Raw genomic sequence first — 23,741 nt, 5'->3', positions numbered from 1 at the left:
AACCAACCAGTAAATTTTACCCTAAAACGAGATTTTGTTTTAGAAGGCTGGAACATACTTTGCTCGAGTTTGTTATTGTTATTATTATTATTTTAACGCTTGGCATAGCCTACTATAGGCCTACTGTGTTAATTCATGCAGCCCCTATGGAAAAAAAATGTTTCCACTATTTCTATGCAGTTTCACACATATGAACAATCTTTGACATCATAATATTTAAATCAGGCTAATCGTGTCATGTCTGTGCTGTGTATAGCCTACGTTAGGGATGTGAATAACAAAAAAATTTCATGGTCGAATAATCAGTGGGTGGTATGAATGAATAATCGATTATTCGATGTGTGCCAACATTCACAAAGGCAGCCATGGATCATCGGCAAGAAATCACTCAATATCTTTAACGCAAAAAAACAAACTTTAACAGTGATCAGTGTTTGTGTTGTATGCATATATATTAATATTTATGCTTGTGTATTGTGTATATTGTTTTTCTGTACATGATTAATAATAATAAAAAAAACGAATAGTTCTACAGAACCAACATTAGTTCCGTCCGTTAATTCTTGTTTATTTGAATGGGAAAAAATGTTAACGGTCCAAATGTTAAAAATTGGCTTTGACCCTCGGGAACGAATAATCGAATAATCTAATATTCTGACCCATCCCTAGCCTACGTGTGTGTAAGCGTATGTTGCCGTTCCGACCTGCCATGGCACGTCAAAATAGCAACACCAACTGCTCCATCCACAGTGCATTTAGACCAGGAATTTTTCGGTCAGTAAATTGCATTGGCGCAATTTTTAGATCACTAAAATAGCACCAAGTATCATTTGCGCCAGAACACGCCCCTGCTTTTCGCCGACACGCCTCTCTGGGCGCAAGTGTATTGGCGCCTGGTTGCTGCGGGGGAAAATCAGCTTTGCACCGGGTGCAAACTAGCAACGATTCATGTGTCAGTGTAGAGTCAATTGCGCTGGGTGCAAGATAGGGCCCTATGTATTTTATGTATAGATAGTTTGTGTGTGTGAGTGTGTGTTTTAATGTGTTTTTCTATGAGTCATAACGTCAGCTGTCAGCTCTGTTGAAATGACGTGATGTTAAAGCTATGTTGGCAGGAGTCCAGAGCACCTAGCCCTGACCCCCCTGACTGTATGCAGAATGTATGCAGTGCAGTATGGTGGGTTAGTCAGTTCTCATTTTGCCTTAGGGAAGAAACATCACTGTTTTGAGTATTTTCAGACCACACACACACACACACTATAATGTAGCCCACATACTACACCTAGAAGCTTATTGGTGCTGACACACTCCCATCGAGCAGGGAACAGCACTTGATGTGGGACAACCCAGCATGCAGTTCACCCATGAGGCAGCTCCTTATTGGGACCCAGTCAGAGGGCAGTGTGTGCATGCTTGTGTGTATGTGTTTTGTGTGTATGGGTTTCTTTGTGTGTGTGTGTTTGTGTGTGTGTGTGTGTGTGTGTGTGTGTGTGTGTGTGTGTGTGTGTGCGTGTGTGTGTGTGTGTGTTGTACGTGTTGCAATAAGAACCAAATAGTGGGAGAGTAAATAAGTCAAAGTGTCATCAATATTAAATAAATAAACTTGAGATGAGATGAGAGATGGCCAGAGGGAGAGCAAGGGCACAAGGGTTGTAAGAGATTCAGAGTTCATTCAGTCAATTTCACTGTGCAGAGGTTGGAGGGAAACATTGGGTGGTTTCTCCTGAAGGCCCTCTTTGGCTCTCCACAGCTCAGCGCTCTGCTGTGCCCCCCCCCCCCCTTATATGAGGCAGGCTCCCACGCAGACAAGGCCAGGCACCCTGCGGGGTGTGCTAGTACTCCCACTGTATTTGTGAAGCCAAACACCCTCAGCGGAACTCCTGCACTGTATCTCACCCCCTCGAACAGTGCTTCACTGCTTCTGGAGACCTGGCTTCCCGAGCATTGTTGGCATGGTTAAAAAGCCACAGAGAGATTCATCAGAGTTGTTTCTAGACTGTCCGCATGTGGAAGACTATAAGAGTAGCATAGGGCAACCGTCCACATATTCAATTTTGTGTTTCACCATGAATGTCAGTCTGACTTTGTTGGCTTGCATTAAGAAATCTCTAACTAATCACACTGAACGACTACGTGGTGCTCTTGCTTTCTTCGCTGATGCAAAATCTGGTTTGAAGCAAAAACCTCTTCTCCTCTGAGGAAAGCCTTCTGTGCAGATGTCTGTTAGTCTATAATATGAAGCGGTTTTGATGTCTCCTTTGGTTGATACACTTTCTTCGAGAGCCGCTATATTTCAGAAATTCTGCAGGCTGCAGCTGCTCCTTGTTCGATAAACTTAAACTCACCCAACTCTTATTGGACCTATCATTTTGTTATTTTTGGGAGATGGGCTTGAGCCCAGAGGAAACAGAGTGTGACCTCGCGAAACTTCTAACTTCTAACTTCTAACTTAAAAAATCCAACCCCTCAAAAAACATCTGACTATCTTGCTAGCGTCAGCAAAAGTTCTGCCTAGTCTTGTGGAAGACTAAGGTAATGAGCAATGAGTGGGCAGGTAGCCAGGTAGGTACAAAGTTAGACAGGTAGGCCATCCAATCATTTCTTTTGGGTCAAATGATTGAACGGGCTGTTTATAATCACATCATAACTGATTTTTTCTGAGTCTGATTTGATTTATTGATTGCTGTCGAGATGTCAAGAGAATTCCAACAAATTTGAAAAAAAGCCTTCAAAATAAATTTTCATCCATGCTTTAAAGGCTATCATTTTAGTGAGATGAGTAAGCCATCCTTCAGCCATTAGTGAGCGAACCTCTCTGTGAGAATATCAGTTCTAGTTGACTGCACCCGCCTCTTTATGAGACTATTTAGATTAGAGGCGGCTCCCGGGTCCTTTACAGCCTCAGCGCGTCACCAGGGGTTCTGATCTCAAGAGGGAGCAGGAGGCTGGCAGTGTGCTGGTAAAGGAGTGAGAGAAGTAGAGATTCTGAGATTCATGTCACAATATTCGGATATTGCTTTGTCAAAAAACGAATCTTTATTTCTTCTCTTTGTTGTTGTTGTTGCGTCGTCGTTATGGTTCCTCTTCCTTGACTGCTTGCAGACGTACACAGCTCACAGAAAGTGAGAGATTGGAAATTGCGTTGTGATGGAAGGAGGGTTCAGAGCTCATCGTGCGCTACCATCCGATCATAGTCAGGATCCGCCCCTAGAGTATTTCAGACCAATCAGGGCCTCTCTTCCCCCCCGGTTGACACACATAAACATGCACACTGTAGCATCAGAATTTTGGAAGGTACAAAGATATCAACAAGCTTTGGTTAACACTGGTTTATGATTATCATTTTTTTTTAACATAACAAAATATAATAAAATACAGAGTAAACATACCAAATATATTGTTTCACTCCAGCAGACATTCCGATACAATGATATTGTTTAACCAATATAATGTCTCTTTTACACGTATTTAACTATTTATTTTATTGCACAAACCTCCTGCCTGTTTTCCTTTTAATAAGTAGGTATCCACCAAAACAGAGACGTAGACTTATTTAAGATACCTAAACTAACGCTGAAATAAACAATTACAACATTATAAAAATCCTAATCCTAGCCTATGTATGGGGGCTAAGCAATACTTATGTGTGTGTGTGTGTGTGGGTGTGTGTGTATGGACGGTTGACACAGTGATTAAATGAGAAAGGGCTTGAGGAGTGGAAAGCGTTCTTTGCTGAGAAGTGTGAAGACTGCAGTCTATGCCTCTCTCATATGGAAGTAAATCTGTCTCATCAGATTTTGAAAATAAAAAGCCATTGAATTTTAAGCACTGAATATTTATGCATTGAAATAACGTATCTGGATTTTTTTTGCCACTGAATTAAAGCCATTGAATTTTTAGCTCTGAATATTTATGCATTGAAATAACGTATCAGATTTTTTTTCTTCTGAATTTAACTAAATATTCAAAGTTTAAAAATTCAATAGGCTAAATTCAGATTCAAAATGCTATGTATTAATTTCAACTTAAATATTTTCAACGTCCCCAAATTCAACATGCCAAATTCAGCTGCAAAATTCAATGTACGAAATTCAGCGTTAACATCGGGGGACCCAAGGAAGAGCAATCGATCCAAGATGCTAGATCACGGACAAGCAAGGAGAGCAAGCCACCGAAAAGTGTGACCCCAGGGGGCGCTGTTGCACATTTTCTACAACATGCACGAGTTTGAAGCGTAGACAGGCATCAGGCATGAAGTGGTTCACGTGCGGAAACATGCACAAGCTTAAAACGTAACGTTTGTATCATCATCGATCACTCAGAATAGGTGCAATCGTTTTGGACACCGGGCAATAGCACGTTGGCTGAAGCAAAACGGTTGATATGCCTCTGTGGTGGCATAACGAGCCGACAGTATTGTGCACTGAGTGGCATGATACAGATAAGAGGATGATATGAGATATGAGAATTAAAATCAGGTGTCAGCTGTCGGGCGCTTCTTCCGAGGCACACCATGCTTCCACTGGAACTACAGGCTCCTGCCGCTCCATTTGCCAGTGCGCAATACTGTCGGCTCTGCTCTCTCGTGTCACAGTGGGCAGCGGGCTTCAGATCGCTCTAGACTCACACTAGTAGGCAAAAGTACCTCGGATCGCCCCAAATTGGTGCCCTAATAAATTGGTGCCCTAATAAATTGGGCTCTTAACCCACTACAATTACCCTTGCACTGCATGCAAATCTAGCCAAGTCACTGCAATCACATACACGCACACGCACACTTCACATACAGGCATTAGTTCATTGTTTATTTCACAAACTGCAGTAAAGTAAAAGGGTTAAAAAAACGGTGTGCATTATAACAAAAACATACCCCCCCCCACCTAATCATGCTTAATAAATACATTTGATTTGATTAGCATTTTACAATCCCATTCAATGGATACCATCGTTGCTTCTTTCCCCATAAAATCTACAGTCAGGTTGATTTACCTTTGAGCATTTCCTATTATAGGCTACTGTGTAAAATGCTGTTTAGAATTAACGTTTGTATCAAGAAAGAAAGACCCATCATCACAGCCATAATTTAAGTTAAATTCAGAAGAAAAAAATCTGATTACGTTATTTCAATGCAGAAATATTCAGAGCTAAAAATTCAATGGCTTTAATTCAGTGGCAAAAAATCCATACGTTATTTCAATGCATAGATATTCAGTGCTTAACATTCAATGGCTTTTTATTTTCAAAATCCGATGAGACAGATTTACTTCCATAATCTCACCCTCAAATACACAGAGGCAGATGTGTGCAAACCCACACACACACACACACACACACACACAGGAGGCCACCCACACGTACAATGACACCCTGGCTCATCTCCACCCTGCTGTTGACAGCTGAGGTTGATGGGATGTGGCCAGAACTGTCCCTTCCCCTCACAATGACATGCTCATTAGAGAGAGAGAGAGAGAGAGAGAGAGATGAGGACATAGTGAGAGCGGAGGGGAGGGAGGGAGAGCGGAGGGGAGGGAAGAAAGGCAGGAAAAGGAGAGAGTCAGAAATAAGAGACAGTGAAAGAGGAGAGAGTGCGAACAGAAGACGATGTGAAGCCATTTCCATTCATCTCCAGCCCCTGGATGTCATTGATTTTATCTCCCTCATCCTTCTACCTTTTTGTGTTTCATAAACTGCAGCTTGTTAAACATCATCCTCCCGTGGATTTCCCTTCTCCTGCATTGCTCTTGCTTTCTCTCTCTCTCTCTCTCTCTCTCTCTCTCTCTCTCTCTCGATTTCCTTTTATTTATCTCTCGCTCTCTATTTCATGCGCTGTCATCTCCAACCCTTGTTGCTGTCGTGGCCACCGTGTTTGTAAAAGAGCCATCTGTCTTCACCTACCTGAGAATGAGGACGCCGTTCTGCACCGCGGTAGCACACACTGGAGGCAGATCAGATATGCACGGCCCGGCCCGCCTTTGATCACAACCAAACGTTGAATGTTTTCAATCAGGCCGCTTTGTTAAACACCACATGGAGAAGGCCCTACATGTTTAAAATCCTATTTTTATCTTTTTGTGGTCTGCTCCATGCATCATGGCATTCGTAAAATTCATAAATGTATTATTCCTTTTGTTGCCTCCAAGGCCTTAGCTTTTCCAACTATTTTCTTTCTTTTCCTTCTTTTCTCTCTCTCTCGCTCTCTCTCTCTCACTTATACACACACACAAACACACTGTCTCTCTTTGACACCGAAAGGAAAAACATTGTGCCGTGTTATCTTAATTTCCTTCACTGCAGTTCAGAACCTTGAACGTTTCATCTCTACGCTTGCTTGATTTACTCAGTCCAGCTATGGCCCTTTTCATTGGCCAAGCTCAGACACAGGTCTGAGCTATCCCAGGTCATATATGTCATAGTGGGCATCGTGTAACCTGTACATATGACCAAGGCTGTGTTTGAATTGGTCAATTTGTGTGCCATATGCATATTGGTGCGTCACCAATTTGAAGTGCATGAAATGTGAGCGTACATCTGCGTTTAGAGAGAATCTGGATCGATATAAGGTGCCCTGCTTAAAGGAGAACTCCGGAGATTTTTAACCCCATTATTGTTTTCCTGAGGGTCACCCAATGTTGAGGGAAGCTAAAAACCAGACGAAAATTGATTCGACCAAGCCAGAGATCTGCACTGGCTGCCAGCGCTGCAGAATAGCTATAACGCTAACCTATGGGAGCAAGCTCTTCATCCACTTTTGGGGCTTCTAAACACATTCAGAAAACCATTCCAAGACATGTAACACGAGTTGGTTCCTTACAAGACACCACCATGCTCGTTTAACTCAAATAGTGTGGCGAAACAGTATAAACTTTGCCTTGCCGTATGTAAACACTCCCCGCAGATTACCCCGTGGACATATCCAGAAAGCCCTTACTAGCCGATAGCAGAACGGATGCGCGCGGATGCACAGCCACTGGCTAGTGGCTAGGAGCGCATCCATTCTGCTATCGGCTAGTAAGGGCTTTCTGGATACCCATAATGATGTCTTTGTTAAATCTTTCTGTGTGTGCGGCAGAACACTGCAGAAGCTCTTGTAAGCGTTTTGAATTGTTCGATTTATTGTTGTTTTAAGCCCAATTCAGCCATGCGTTTTTGTATTCTTATTCATAGTTCACACACTGTTCTGTGTTCTTATATTCCACGGGATTACTTTTACTGCCATCCAGTCAAGCATGCCACAGCACTAGCCTTGTTTACTCGCGCTGTGCTGATTGAGCTACTCAAGCTGGTTCTGCCCGGTTGAAGAGGGACCAGACATCCACAGGAGCTGTGGATGAAGCGAGGATGCTGCCTCCACACGGATGCAGAGCGGGACATAAACTACAGGACAAGAAGAAACAGACGTACAAACCATTCATTCCATCAATCTTGATGGGGTATCTGAGATCTCTGGGGAACAGAATGGACGAGTGTACACCGCTGACAAAGACTCAAAGAGAGTATCGAGAGCGCAGTATCATGTGTTTTACCGAGACGTGGCGGCACAAACATGTGTCCAGGCTGTAACGTGACCATGGACAGCTATCATACAGGACGGGCTGACAGAAAGCAAACATGAGAGCACTCTGGAGGGGGGCTTGCCATGCTACTGAACAACAGATAACAACAAAATGTGTAGTTGAACTACTTTGACTGTTTTGGATAGATTCTGTAGTCCGGGAATCAAGGTGGAAATTGTTGGCCATTGTATGAACCCCGCAGGTTTTCACATGACATGGTTTGATCAGGCACATCTCGCCCTCTGCTGGTGTGGATGGTCAATCATTCAGTTTCAGATCCAAATAGACCCACCCAACTCTTTCATTGCAGTATCTGGTGACTTTAATCATGCCTCTCTCTCATCCACTCTACCTATCTTCAAACGGTGTGTAAAATGTAAAACCGGAGCCATTAAAACGCTGGATTCACTCTATGCTAATGTGAAAGAGGCATACAGCTCCACACCTCTCCCTCGCCTGGGGAAATCTGATCACAACCTGCTTAACCTCAACCCCGATTACAAGCCTGTGGACCAACAACAAACGGTCACCACTAGATCAGTGAGAAGATTAGGAGGCTCTAAGAGACTTGAGAATGTAGTCTGGGATGTGTTCTGTGACTCTTTCCGAGGGGAATTAAATGGTAAGATGTAAGTGCTGTTTGACTTAATGACTATGACTGCTAGCATTGACGTCCCTTATAATAAATACCCTGGAGAGACCAGTGCTGGCTCACCTCAGACCTCTGGTGAAAGAAGGACTTAACCCGCTGCAGTTTTCCTCCTGGGCTAACACCGGGATAGTAGACGCAGTCATTGACGTGCTACACCGAGTCCACTCTCACCTGGATAGCGGAACTGTGAGGATCTTATTGTACTGTTCCTCCAGTGTATTCAACGCTATTCAGCCTCCTCTACTTAGAGACAAGTTAAGGGCAGTGCAGGTAGATGGACAGACTTCTTGTTGTCTGTAACATGGGAGGCGGTGGGTCCCTCAGGGACTGTGCTGACTCCCTTCCCTTCCTTGTACTTTTCTGGTACAATTTACAGTCCGTTCGACTACAGACGATATTTAACAACGGTGGGATTGTTGGATATGTTTTGGGAGGCAGGAGGGGGGATGCAGATCACAACTTTGGGGAAAACCTATGCGCCCTTCTTTGCGGTTGTGTGCTGGGGCAGCAGCATCCAAGCCGCTGATGTCAAGACGATCGACAAGCTGCTGCGGACAGCAGGGTCTGTCCTGGGGCCGGCCTTGACTCGGTCAGAGGGGTTGCAGAGAAGAGGATGATGACCACACTGCTATCAGGGAACATACTTTTCGTTCACTCCATGACACTCAGGTCAGGCAAAGGAGCAAGTTCAGCAGGAGACCCTCGGTACCCCACAGAGCGGCCTCGGAGGTCCTTCCTGCCTTCTGCTATCAGACTTCAGATACGCAGCCTTGGACTTACCTTGACTAGCCCCCCGCCCCCCTCTTCCCCTCCTTTTTATGCATCACAGTCTTGCAGATAGCGCCTTGTTTTTATCACCGCATACACCCAATTTATTACCATCCATCATTATCATTATCATTTCATTATCTCGATTCATCTACTAGAGACGGCCCGGCACATACAGGTTCTTAATGCAATTAGCTGTGACGAGGGTGACTTACACGCGTTCGGTTGTTAACTCGGCCAGCACACGTCACGCTGATAGTCTTTAAATACTGTACTATATAGTATTCAGTTCACCTGCAGCAATAAATATGTAACTCTGTACATGAGTTCATGTATTTATTAATCTGTTAAGCCTTGATTACCTTTCGTTTCAAGGTTCACGCAGCCAATCCGTATGAGATGCGTGGTATCCGGTACCAATAAAAAGTCACTACAATTCATTCAAGTCGAGTCAATTATATTTGTTGAACGCTTAATCCCAGTAACAGTCTCAAAGGGATTCACCGGCCACGTTTGTATTGTATCTTTAAGTATCAGGGAAGAAACCTTGAGAAGGAACGCAGAGGGAAGGATCACCCTCCTCCCAAGGATGGTTAGAAGTGCAATGGGTGCCATAATGGACAGAGATAATGGTAGCGTAACAAGCAAAACAGTTTTTGTTGAATTAAATTAAAACATTTTAGTTTAGAGGTGTGTATCTCTTTGTGCATTCGTGGCACGCATGGCGGGGAAAGAAGTCATTTTCCTTTTGTCCTTAGTTTCCTAGCTTTTTTCCTAGTTTTCAGCATCACTCCCATGAACACTCACTGCCCTGTTCTTCATATCTATCACTTACCGCTTAAGTCCCTCTCCCTTCTTGCCCTCCTTGCTTCTTTGTTCTTTATGGTGTGTAGTCTCCTAATAACAACTCCTCAAGCTGGGAACAGCAGGTCTACTGGCCCCCTGCAACAAGCACGGGCTCCCTAATAGAGCGCCACGGTCCCATAAAGAGACTCTGCAGTCTCTGTAATAACGCTGAATGGACAGACAGTGTGTAACTCCGCTCCATAAACACTGAGCTGCTTTTACCCCTGCTGCTTTCCTTATGCCTACAAAGAAATAATGAACATATATATATATTTCACCTCCCCCAAGGCAACACCCCGGCCCAGTTTCTAACCCTCTGGCTACCGCTGTCATTACATAAAATGAAGGGAAGCTACTTTTGAAGAGCAGTATTATTTTAATATCACTTTAATGACCTCACTTCAGGTCAAATCACATTTGAAGAGAGACAAACGTAAGATTGAATGAAATAATAACCACTAAGGTGTGTGTGTGTGTGTGTGTGTGTGTGTGTGTGTGTGTGTGTGTGTGTGTGTGTGTGTGTGTGTGTGTGTGTGTGGGTATGCATCTATGTGTGTGTGTGTGTGTGTGTGTGTGTGTGTGTGTGTGTGTGTGTGTGTGTGTGTGTGTGTGTGTGTCTGTGTGTTTATGTGTTTTTTTATGTTTACGTGTGTGTGTGTGTGTGTGTGTGTGTGTGTGTGTGTGGGTGTGTTTGTTTTCCCAAGTCACACATAAAGTAGAAGAATTTATGTTATAATTAGTTCTTCCATCTGGCCTGTTGAAGTGGGCGCGATTGAAAATACATTGGATCAAACTGAAATATAAAAAAAAATTCACCCACGACACAATCATTGTGTGCAGGAAATACAACCCACAGTGTATAGATTCATCTGAAAGCTTACCACTCGGATTGTTGTATCATGTGCGACACTTCTTCGTGATATCCTATTCAAGAAACCTTTGGATGACTTGCCCCGGAGAGAATGTTAATGATGATAAAATATTCACTGTTTTTTTTTCAATGTAATTTCTTGCTCGCCCTCCACTTGTGATCCAATTAGCTGCCCACAAGCAACTAGCACATTAGCTGTAACTTAGGGTTAGGGTTATTTTGACTATTTGACACAAGTGACACTTCAGAGGAGGAGGATTTACAGTCACTGTTGGACACACAACCTTTGAACTGTGTGATATGGACATTGACTACGGTGTGTTATCAGTCACTTAAGATTATCTTGTATATATGTAAAGAGTGGTTAGAGATGCACATGCATGTATGTGTGTACACACACACACACACACACACACACACACACACACACACACTCAGGTTCACGCATTCATGTAGACACATTGAAGCCTTTCATATGAATCAATCAAGACTTTTGTTCCCTGGGAGTTCCTCCCTGAACTTCTATTTCTGCATTTTAAAATTGTTTTTTAAAATAGTCATCAATCACACACACACATACACTCCCACACACACACGTGCACACACACACACACACACACACACACACACACACACACACACACACACACACACAGTCATAGACACACACACACACACACACACACACACACACACACACACACTTTTCCCCCCATCTTGTGTGGATGATTATGAACAGGAAATGTGTTACCTCACAGAGGAAGTTATATAAATGGTTTTGGCCCCCTTTCTATTTCACGCTCCAACCAAGTGTCGACAAATTTACATGTCCCTCCGTAAGCCCCGCCCTGTCTCTGCACGCGGAGAGGAGAGCGGGGACACGGTCGCAGAACAGCTGGAGGGCAGAGTCAAATAGGATGAAATAATCACCAAATGGAGGTGAGACGAAATGAGAAATGGAGGTGCTAGGTCCCAGGTGGGAGGTGTGAAGGGAGGTGAAAGACAGCCGTGTGTAATGAGAGGACCACCATAGGGCCCGGTTGGACAGCCCTGCCGTTTGATAATCATACCGCTGTTTACTGAGGGGGAGACAAGGACCTTCTGTCTTGAACCTTGGGTGACAGAGGACTTCCTGACGAGTCACATGACTATCTGGTAGCCATGTGACCAGTGACTTATGCTCAGGGGATAAAGGAGGACTTCAATGCTGGAGTGGAGTGTTTGTTTCATTGGAGTATTAAGTTAAAGCCCTCTTGATGTCTTGAGTAGTAGTAGTGAGAAGTAGTAGTGAGAAGCCACATCTCACAGGGGGTGTGTGTGTATGTGTGTGTGTGTGTGTGTGTGTGTGTGTGTGTGTGTAGGTTCCAGCCCGTAGGCCTGGTGGAGAGGATCCAGGCTATAGCCCAGAACGTGTCCAACATGGCCAACAGAGTGGAACAGATACTGCAGAACAGCATGGCCCAAGGACGAGGTAATCTTCTCACACACACACACACACACACACACACACACACACACACACACACACACACTACAGTGTAACCGATCCCATAAAAATAAAAACGTACCTAGCGGGATGATAAACATGGTGCGGGACGGATTGAAACAGGGTACGGCAGCGAGAAAATAGGTTTGATAACAGCACGATTTCAGCACGTTTCCGAGTCACAGGCACATAACTACTAGAAAAAGTTCTACTTTATATTAACGGGAAGTTATTTCACTTCATTGAATCCATAGTAACAATGACAACTATTGATAATGTCAGTGATAATGTGATAATGAGTGTCCGCCGGTCAGCGGAGGACATGAAGGTGGAGGATGACGAGAGGGCGGAGCAGGTCTTAGTTCCACCAGCGTCATTGGGCAACATCAGGATGCCTTCATGATGACAGGAGGCCATTGAAATATAACTCATGCCAGTGAGCTCTAAACCTAAACATCAACTAACTAACTTCAACGTCAACTAAGCCATTGGGTTTCACCCAACTCAGACCACTACAAGGCAGTCATTAAAGGCTTGGTGTGTTTATAGAGTTTACAGAAGATGGGGGATTTGGATACATGGTAGCGATTCATGGATATGATTTTTGCACTTCATGGGCCTAATTAACACCACTGTGTTATTGTTTATTTCATCCACCGAATTATTCCAATTATTTCAACATTGTTGTCAATCAAATGATCCGTTAACCTAACTCTAATTATATTCAGGTGTGTTGTTGTATTTCCCATATCTATCTTTGCCTGCAAATTGATCACCTAATTTAAATGCAATTAGGGTTAGAGTTAGGTTTTTTGCAACAGGTCTGTGTGGATCTGTCCTATACGGTTGTCTGTTGTAAGACACAGATTAGCAGACAACATGACACAAGGGGGTCAGGATTTATATTTGCGCAATGAACATGCGTTCCCAGCCCCTGACTGTCAGAGCAGAAAGTAGTTTTGCTGTGAACTCAACCCGTGCAAAACCTCTGGGCACTAATGTTATGGTGACACATTGTGAATTAAACTCTCATGAACCCCTTGTAATGTCTGTGTGCACAAATCAGTCAAAACATTGCTCACTCGCTCTCTTTCTATGCACAACAAAAGGTGTTATTTGTAAATGTTTTGATCCCTAGCTTTTTAACACAGCTCCCCTGCTTTAAATTGTATCATTTGATGTGGAATCGAAGTGTTAACACTATTTTCATTGTTGTGTTTGAAAATGTTATGCTTCTGTCTGGGCCATGTTTTAATATAATGAGTCAAACCTGGTTGAACAAAGGGTTCAACCCAAAAAAGAAGGTTAAAACTGAGGGCATACAGACACACATAAAGCTAACATATTTATTCCTTGAATCCCCCCTCCTGTCTTCTCAGTGACGACCACAGGGGATATGGGGGGCTGCTCTGCTGTACAGCAGTCCAAAAACACAAACATAATGTTCCTTGCCGTTACGCCAGGGACGACAACAAGCATTAAAATAAAAGCGCAACTGTTGCCTCTTATCTATCATGAACAAGATGAATTAAAAGCCCCTCAGGTTGGATTCTGTTCCCCACTCGGCTCTGTGGAGACAGAGAACAACCAACAGAGAGAGAGAGATTTATTTTATTCTCACCTGCTTTGGCAATGCAAATGTATATTTCTCATGCCAATAAAGCTTTTTTCAATTTAATTGAATTGAAATTGAGAACCAAGAGACAAAGATAGACATATTTATAGCCATATTATCTTGGTTGTTTGGCATTTAAATAAATTATTGTAATGCTATTCGTTGTCAAGTTTACTTAAGGTAACTTAGCTTAGTGCTTCTTTAAATGCAAACAAAAACACATACTGTTTGTTTACATACCATAATTTAGAGTGGGTAGAAAATATAAATTAGGAGGAGAGTGTGGGAGAGACAAAGAGCCTGAGAGAATAACAGAGAAGTACACGGGGGAAATACAGCGATAAACATAATTGACAGTGAAGATATTAGATTTATGAAAATGCATTGTCCCCTTTCAGCCTTAAGTAATGTTTGATGTGGTTGGTTCATCCCGTTGGTCGACCACATGTGTAATGGTTACCAAGGTTGTTATTATGATCCTCAAGTATCTCATCGCCTTGAGACAAGTGTGTGAGTGTGTGTGCGTGTGCGTGTGCGTGCGTGTGTGCATGCTGAGTATCATCTGCCAAATGTTCAGTTTAAGCAAATAGAGAAAATAAATATGAAGATGAGAAACAAAGACGGCAGCATAGAGGATGGGAAGCAGAGAAGGAGGGAACAGGATTTTGGAAGAGGGAAAACGCAACAGAAAGCAGCAGCAGCCGCGACCTGCCTCTATGTAAATCTCTCTCACTCAAAGTACATCCTCTTCACTCCCACACTCTAGGATTTCTTTCTCTCTCTCTCTCTCTCTCTCTCTCACTCCCCTCTCTCTCTCTCTCTCCCTCTCTCTTATTCCCTCTCCCTCTCTCTCTCTCTCTCTCTCTCTCCCTCTCTCTCCATCACACCTCCCCTCCCTCCCTCTCTCTCTCGCTCTCTCCCTCCCTCCCTCCCTCTCTGCCTCTCTCTCACACTCTCTCTCCCTCTCCCTCTCTCTCTCTCTTATTCCCTCTCCCCCTCTCTCTCTCTCTCCCTCTCTCTCCATCACTGCCTCCCGCACTCCCAGTGGCAGGGAGACTGTTAGCTCAGTCAATGGAGCACTTAATGCACTGAGTACAGCCGCTTGGAGCAGATGCATGTGTTAGTGGCTTCCCGGGGCAGCAGGGCATTAGGCAGGCGGGCGGCGCGATGGTAAATGCTTCCTGCCGGCGATGGCTGGCATGTGGAATCCAAGCACAGCGCATAGCCAGAGCATAGCGACCGCGCCGCCATCCAGGGGAGCCGATGAGAAGCTAACAGAATGCGGGGCCCACGCTGGGAATGATCAAGGAGAACGAGGAGGCTATTTGTTCCAGGACCAGATGTGTCGTTCTTTGTCTTTTATTTTGGTTTGTATTGCCGTAAACCCACGGTGACATGATCAGAATGATCATGATCATGTTTATCGCATGTTCGACGATTGCAGGTCAGCGGCAAGATAAAAAACTTGCCGCTGACATGCAATCGTCGAACATGCGTTCTTTATCCCACAATGCAACACTGTTATATACCCAGCTCACTTTTTTTTTTGGTGCCCCCAAAAATAGCTTCAAGCAGCGGTGGCTCTGCTCTGGTCGGCTAAACCGTCCTCGCAACCAGTCCAGGGATCAGGTCCAACCAGTGTTGCGCCACCCCGGTACAACGCATCCCATATACTCGAAATGAATCAAAGCAACCGGATTATCCCAATCCTTGGAATGATTTCATTTGGGATGACGACAAGAAAATACATTTGCAATGAAATACTGTGTGTTTATGAATGTGATTATGCGCTTGTCGCGCATAATTGACTCAAGATAGCAGCATGTTTCAGTTCGTATACTTTTATGAAGTCTGGCTCAGCAGGCAGTCGAAAACCAATTAAAAACATGTTAAATTGTTCACACTTTGCATGCCTTGTACAATGATGCCCTGGTTCATTCATTTGTTTTCATGCGGTCATCCAAGGTCCTGATCTAGAGGCAGAAGGAAGTAGTGTATGAAGAAAGCCATCGGCTATATTGCTCCTTGTACTTGGAACTTGCTTCAGGGAGACCTTAAAATGACAAACTTGTTCCCTTCTATGGTTTTAAAGCCTTCATTAAGGACCTAGGTTGGCCCTGAATAGCCCATGGTTTTGTTTTGAGTATTGCAGCCCCTGGTGTGGCTCTTTGAAACTAATGTCGTACTAGCCCATTGGTGACTATCCCACGGCCAACCTAGCGGCAGTCTATTTGATGTCCTGGGACTGTCTGTCTGAGTTCATGTGTGTCTTTGTGCTTCCACAGCGATGAGAGACGGGACATCCGCCCAGTGTGAGGTTCCCAGGGACCCTCGCTACCCAGACTGCCCTGGCAAGGTTGATGTAAGTGCCCATCACTTTAGTTTCCTTATGGTGAAACGTCAGCTAATTATGGAAGGTATAGGTACTTTCAAATGAATTCAATATATATATATACCTATATGTATGTTTGCTGTGTGTGTGTGTGTGTGTGTGTGTGTGTGTGTGTGTGTGTGTGTGTGTGTGTGTGTGTGTGTGTGTATGCGTGTGCGTGTGTGTGTGTGTGTGTGTGTGTGTGTGTGTGTGTGCGTCCATGCAGTGGATGCGGGCCCGTTGGACCTCGGACCCGTGCTACGCCTTCTACGGCGTTGACGGCTCCGACTGCTCCTTCCTCATCTACCTGAGCGAGGTGGAGTGGTTCTGCCCCCCGCTGGCCTGGAGGAACCAGAGCAACATCCTCCCCACCCAGCACACACCGCCGGCCAGGACCGCCCCGAGACAGGTGAGCAGGGTGGGACACACACCACACACACACACACACACACACACATACATACATACACACACACACTCAAACTCACTCTCACTCAGCACACAGACACATGTGCAGATGGGCATAAACATACATGTATTAGTAGTCACACTCACACAGCCACATACACATATATATATATATATAGATTCAATTTGGCTTAGATTATGATTTGGCTTAATTATCTTTGTCTTTAAGTGTTGATCTGTTTTAGAATGCTTATTTAAATATAATGAGTATATTGAAACAATTATATCTTCTTGCTAGCTGCTTGAAGATGAATAATTAGACATTTCAGTTTGATTAACTACCGTTCAAACAACAATCATGGACTGGGTTTCCCTGCATTCTCTTCATGTCTTAATTTTCATAACTCTTTGTTTGTATTCCCCCAAAAAAACCGAGCTAAAAAACATAAAAAGGTCAATATCAAGGAATGCAAAAATGTATATGTTCCTAGATAGATACAGAGATAAATTAATAAATACAAGTTTCCGTACCAGATTCCGTAGGCAAATCCATTGAATCCAAACTCAATAAATTAATTATAATAAAATGACACACTCAGATCACCTGAGGTCGGGCGCCACAACAAGTCAAGAGAGGAGAATGTGCATTCTGTCTCCATGACAACATGGTATTTAACCCGCCTCCGAACCCGCTGACCCCCTCGATGGCCCCTTCTGATTAACACACAACTGAACCCCCTCATTATGGTCCCCTGGTAGACTCCCTACGCCCACAGGAGTCTGTAAACAAGGTCTCGCTGGAAACACAGTGGGCCCTCATATCTGCTGGAACACACACACACACACACACACATACAAACACACACACACAGACATACAAACACACGTGCACAGACACACACACATGCACACAAAAACATACAGATGCACACATGTAAGGACAGACACACAGACTCTCATGCACAGAAACACACACACACACACACACACACACACACACACACACACACACACACACACACATACGCATGCAGGCATGCACACACAATCGTATTCGCAGACACACAGATACTGTACATGCACACACAACCGCATGCGCTCACATACATACACGCACAGGCAAGCACACACACATGCACACCCACACATATGCAGGTACACGCTTACACACACATACACACACACACACACACACACATGCAAAGACACACACAAATACACGCAAACACACACAAATGTAGAAACACTCACACACACTTGCTAATAGGCCCTGCTGCATTATCTCTGTGTATCTTTGCTGTCCCATGTGCTCACAGAGGAGAGGCCCTGGGATACAATCAATTGGGCATCGTCTAAACAAGTCGGCTGTTGTTATTCATTAGCACCGTTTGACTTCAAGATTGCTGCTGTGCTCACATACACATGCACACACACACACACACACACACACACACTCACACAAACACAACTCAAAGGAGTTTTGCTTGTTTTTACTTTACTATGTTAGTCGGTGGTCTGCATTTTTTTTTTCCAATTAAGGAAGTGCCTCGGTGAGAGATCTCATCTTCCCGCCCGGTCAGCTCTTTGCGCCGCTAGTTTGTGACCACAAAGCAAACACGGGACCTATAAATAGTGCCGTGGAAGCCGATGCTTGTGCCTTGCTTCTCTCGCTTTTTTCCTGTGTGTTTTTTTAATGCATACAGCAGCAGACAGTGTGTGCCCTACTTCCTGTGCACCACTGCGGGCTGGCGTTCGTTCTCACGTCTCCCTCCCTTAATCCTCTTAGCTCAGTAGAATAGTGTTGTTGTGTTGACTTTGTGGTGGTTATTTCTCTATTGTGTTGTTTGTCTGTCATTATTAAATGCGCCGTTTGAATAACCTGGGCGTTGTAAAACGCTCACCCTGTGTACTGGCACACCTACATAAACGTGGATTGATGACTGTCCCTGTAAACCAAAACCGTGACTTCCTATATCGCAGTCTGTTAGTTGTGCTGCGGTTGCTGCGGTTGTTGTTTCTCTGCGGCACTCAGGAGTCGAGCCCTCTCTTTCAAGGGCTAGCATGCGTGTTATTTCTTCAACAGGGGTTTGAGCCATCAGAGTGGAAAGCCTGTAGAATTTGATTAAGATGGCCCTCTGTTAAGCTATGAGTCAGATTCAATGTCACCTACTGTGCGTCCCGATTGATCTGCGCCATGCGCCAGTGAGTTTCGTTAGTCGTTGTTTCCCAGGGAGAGTTTCCTCCTTATCTGCATGTCATAACACCCGGGCCCTGACTCATTGGGTGTGTGTCAGGGGTACAAACTTCATCAAGAAACCATCACAAAAAAATGTGTGTGGTGCTATTTGCTAATGATATTTGGACACCCTTTCCCAAGATGCACTGCGTTACCAGTTGATTATGGTTATGCCTGAGGTGGCCAAGCATTAGGACCTGCATTAGTTAGATGTGACCTTGAATTGTACCTGTGTTTAAACCTATGCTGTCATTTACAGAACAAGCAAGACAACATGAAAAACATTCTCTTAACATAAATCTCATGCCTGCCCTGTTCTCTCACATTAATTACGACATGTTTCTTCTTGACCTTAACATCCCTTTCTTCACCCTCTCTCTACCCCCTGCCCTGCCCCTACCCACACCACCCTACCCCAATTATCCCTTCCTACCCCACCCCACCATACCCCATCTCATCCGACCCAAACCCAAATCCCACCATACCCCATCCCATTCTACCCTACGCTTCCCCACTTTCCCCCCACTCCACCCTACCCCGTCCTACTGTACCCTCCCCCACCCCGGGGTGGAGCAGGCTGCGTTCCGTACGGACCTGTCGGTGCTGCTGGAGCAGGTGGGCGGGGGGAAGGAGTCGCTGAGCTTCATGAAGCAGAGGATGCGCCGGCTGGCCCAGCAGTGGGGCACGGCAGCCCTACGGCTGGACAGCACTCTGCAGCACCGCTGGAGGGACCAGAAGAAGGTACCTGTACCTCAGTTCACAAGGCACAACTGATCTGTGTGTGTGTGTGTGTGTGTGTGTGTGTGTGTGTGTGTGTGTGTGTATTTATGTAGGATGAAAAGACATGCAGTCTCCTGAAGCTTCCAACCTGCAGGTTGTGATTGGACCCTGCTGGGGAGTGTGTGTGTGTGTGTGTGTGTGTGTGTGTGTGTGTATGAGAGAGAGATACCTTCAGAGTTTGTTTGCCAAACTGTGGAAAAGCAGAACACGGTCAGTTCTTATAAACACTAGCAAATGTAAACGTGATAAAAGGGATGTTTTGTTAAGGCTTTTACTGTAGCACATCGATGGATTGATGGCAAAAAAGTGACATGCTCAATGATTCATGCATATACTGTATATGTAACTGATATCATATGTAACCGTGATCAGGTCTGCCCTGATGCTGGCCAAGGCCTTTGATTGGCTTCTGCTACCACGGGACTCAAACCCCGGTCTTCTCTGTTTCCACCAGCCTTAGCGTCAGAGGCTTAGCCCACCCGGACCAGGGGGATAAGGGGTCTTCTGCGTTGTGCTCTTTTCTTCTTCGGTGCAACTTTGAGCTCATTTCAACAGCGTTACAGATTCATACACCATTCTTTCCCTGATGGTGAGGCGGGAAGCTAAAATGGAGACTGGGGGGGAAAAAACAGATTTCTACCGGATTGGCATGCAAGCAGATCACTTCATCAACCAAAATCAAATCCATCCGTAGGCGTTAACTGTCAGAACAGGCTATCCCTTGAACGGAGAACCTGAGTGAGTGAGTGATCGTAATATAGCACTCAAAGACGTGAAGAAGAGAGGGAGGTGACAAATGAGATCGGAAAAGTGATGAAAGATAGAGCCATGGGAATGATGAATTCCTCAATATGGGATGATGACCAGAAATGCTAATCTGAGAATCTGAGAATGACACATTGGAATAGTAATATGACACATTATTACTGTCCAGCATGATTAATCGTTGGTTTAAGTCATAATCCGTGATCCAGAACAGAGATGTCAAGTGTGGCTTATATGGAGGAATCTGTAGGGAATTATATATGATATTATACAATCAGATGTGAAGGCTGCATCCAATCATAGCCCAGACTGCCAGGATACCAATTAAGTACTCTTTCACTCCAACTGTTTTGCTTGTTATTTCTTTCCATGATGGCACCCATTGCCCTGCCACCCCAGGGAGGTATCCCTCTTTCCCTTTTTCCCTCTATTTTCCCTTCTCTTGGTTTCTTCCCTGATAATTAAAGGAGTTTTTCCTTTCCCTTTTGAGCGTTTTTAGGGTTAGGGGGGTGTCTTGTAACATGGCCTGTGAGGCCCTTTGAGACTGAATCTGTGAAAGAAAGATATACTTAAAATAAAATTGACTTGACTTGACTCTCCATTCGCTGGTGTTCTCGTCATAGGCGTCGGGATGCTGTAGATAAGGTTTTACACGGACTGGATCGCATTGGATTCATGGATTATAAATGTCAGTAGAAAGGCCAATGGTGTTTTGCTGATACAGCTACTAAAAGCTACATAAAAAGGCTTACTGACAGCCGGAATGAGAAAAAGGATGTCTACCAAGTGAGTTTTTCCTTGGAAGCGCTTTCATGTATCACTGCCATGTTGGACAGATTAAAGGTGTTGGAATATGGTTGCTGACACCGTTGTGTAACAGTGTCTGAGTGATCCGAGCCCAAACAGCCCTATCCCTGCAGAAAACACAACTGATGGTAACACTTAGGGAAAGACAGCTAGAAAACAATGATAGTTGTAGTATTTCTGTTTTATTGTTGTGTTATTATACAGTGACTTCCTTAAATGAGGTCACTGTAAGCAGTGACACACAGCAAAGCATAATATTATTTAAAGCTATAATTTATTTCAGAATCTTTTTTTGCCATATTTTTGGAAATTCTCTTAAAACCCAACAGCAATCAATAAGTCAAATGCTCTGACAAAAGGAAAAGAAAAACCTAGTTTTGGTGGCTGTTGAATGCCTGTAATCAGCCTGTGCAATCATTTAATTCAATCCGTTTGAACTGATTGCATGGCCTACCTAAAGCGAGCTATCTTGTCCAGTGTTTTGGGGGAATGGATTTGAAGAGAGGCAAAAAGGCAGGGGTGGGATTTTTTCACCACACCAGCTAATGACCCTAACCTGAACCCTAAACCTAAAAAGAATATTCAGTTGAAAACCATTCTGTATTGATCCAACGATGTGTACGTGAACATTCCTGTTATTTTTGACCGAAACGTTTTAATTCAGAATCGGTCTCTTAGAACACCTATTTGTTCAAATAAATAGGCAGAGGGTAGCAGCGTGAGGCATTGGTTGTCATTCTAAATGGGTTAGCTTAGATATTCATTTGTGAATCTAGGCTATAGTGTCTTATAAGATAAGTGAGATGTTGTGAAAGTGGTTCAAGGTGTGTCTTAGGATTTTGCCTACATACTCTTTTTCCCATCAGACCAAATTTATTTTGATCACCTGGTTCAGTTTTCTCTTGCTAAAACGGGAAAGTTGACTTCCACTTTAAATAACTCTTATTTTGTAATTTAGCTTTTTTTAGAATTCTCATTCTAAGCTTATGAAAACACATTATACTTATTATCATTATTTATTAGTTATTTACTTCATTTTCTGGGATAATACACTAACTATTAAGTTCTACAAACTAAACCTATGTAGGCTACCATGAAAAACCGCCTGCTCAAGAGTATTTATAACACTTTAATGACTTCAACTTGGAGGTGGGGCTGGTCTGTTGCGATAAGAGCGAAATGACTGGTCCAGTGTTGTGTGCGAGACATCCATTTTCTGTGTGTGTGATGAAACTGTGCTACGTGCTCCGCCAGACACATCTTCCTCTCCGCCAGATGCCGCCCTGTTTTGAAGGGTCCTTTGGGGTTGTCACAGGCCTTTTATCACCGATAATTATGACGTGTCTAGTATGTATGTATGTGTGTGTGACCGAGTGTGTACTCTTGTGGCTGTTCAAGCTGTGTACTCATGTCTATGTTTGTGCCTCTTGAGACGAATCAAGCTGTGATGGAGGTCAAGGATTCTCACCCTTCATGGAAGATGATCATTATATCTTCTTCTGTCTGTATATCTGACTGGATGCCAGGCCTGGCTTCATTTCCAGCATGCCGCCTGGTCTTGTTAATGCTTGTTGCCGTGACCCATGAACAAACTGTCCCGGGAGAGGTTTCCACCACGACCAACTCGGCTGTCAGGGAATTAAAAAACAAGGTCTGGTAGTGTCAATCTGTGTCTAGAATCGTTCGTAAAACTGGTTTTCCAGCGAATCACTTTATTATACCAAAATTGTATTAACAATTTGCACAGAATTGTTAATAGGATTGGGTTAAAACCTGGCACAGCCGTCTCACTTCTCCTCCGTTCTGCTTCCATAGGCGTCTGTCCATCCCGTCACACACTGAATCTTCAATCAAATAACCCAACTTTCTCAATTCAATTTATTAATGAAGTTGACCAAACTAAAGTTGAGCAAAAGTTAACCAAATGTACCCCAAAGTTTAGACCTATGGGTTGAGCTGGCTATTTTTCAAGTGCTGTGATTTTCTACATTGTTGATTGAATATCGACTGATCTTCACTTTGTAAAGGTCATCGTTGTGCTCATTGAAGTGAGAACAGGATATTAGAATCGATTTGTCGAGTTGTTCCACTTGTTGTGAACCTTTTATAAGAAACTATAACTGCTTAGTTAATAAAAAAGACATCCTCTAAGTTAAATCAACATTTGGTTTTCCTTTGTAGTAGTCTCTGAGCCACCAGGCCAGGTGATGCTGTTCAGGCAGTATCAGGACTCAGCCTGTACGAGCCTGCCCGTTTATCTTCACACAAAGTTAAGGTTAAGGGTCAGACACACACATGCACACACACACAAACCCCCCCCCCCCCCCCCCCCCCCCCCACACTCACACACACACACACACACACATAAACACACACACAGAAGCACACACACATTCAAAAACGCAAACAAACACACGTTAACTCTCCCTCACTCATTGTATTTTTGTAAGAGATACTTGTGAACACACATACACACACACTTGCACGCTAGCCCGCCGGCACACACACACACACACACACACACAAACGCTGAGTGTCTACAAGTAAAAGTCAAGTGTTTTGTGTTCAAGTAGTTTCTCTCAT

At 44.0% G+C, this 23,741-nt stretch overlaps 1 protein-coding gene across 1 annotated transcript in view; it reads left to right on the top strand.

Moving 5' to 3' along the window:
* Positions 1–23,741, top strand: part of mgat5b (alpha-1,6-mannosylglycoprotein 6-beta-N-acetylglucosaminyltransferase B) — a gene marked incomplete at both ends in the record, with an annotated part of 133,331 nt that overhangs the window by 38,490 nt on the left and 71,100 nt on the right. Inside the window, 4 exons of the mRNA XM_084465126.1 lie at positions 12,052–12,161; positions 16,077–16,153; positions 16,389–16,571; positions 19,383–19,547. Of these exons, the coding sequence (XP_084321252.1) occupies positions 12,052–12,161; positions 16,077–16,153; positions 16,389–16,571; positions 19,383–19,547 (535 nt within the window). The remainder of the gene's footprint in view (positions 1–12,051; positions 12,162–16,076; positions 16,154–16,388; positions 16,572–19,382; positions 19,548–23,741) is intronic.

Source organism: Micromesistius poutassou (genome assembly GCF_964030765.1).
Source record: "Micromesistius poutassou genome assembly, chromosome: 3".
NCBI classification, from domain to species: domain Eukaryota; kingdom Metazoa; phylum Chordata; class Actinopteri; order Gadiformes; family Gadidae; genus Micromesistius; species Micromesistius poutassou.
Note: the sequence above shows the minus strand (reverse complement) of the source record. Positions and strands in the feature narration are given on the sequence as shown.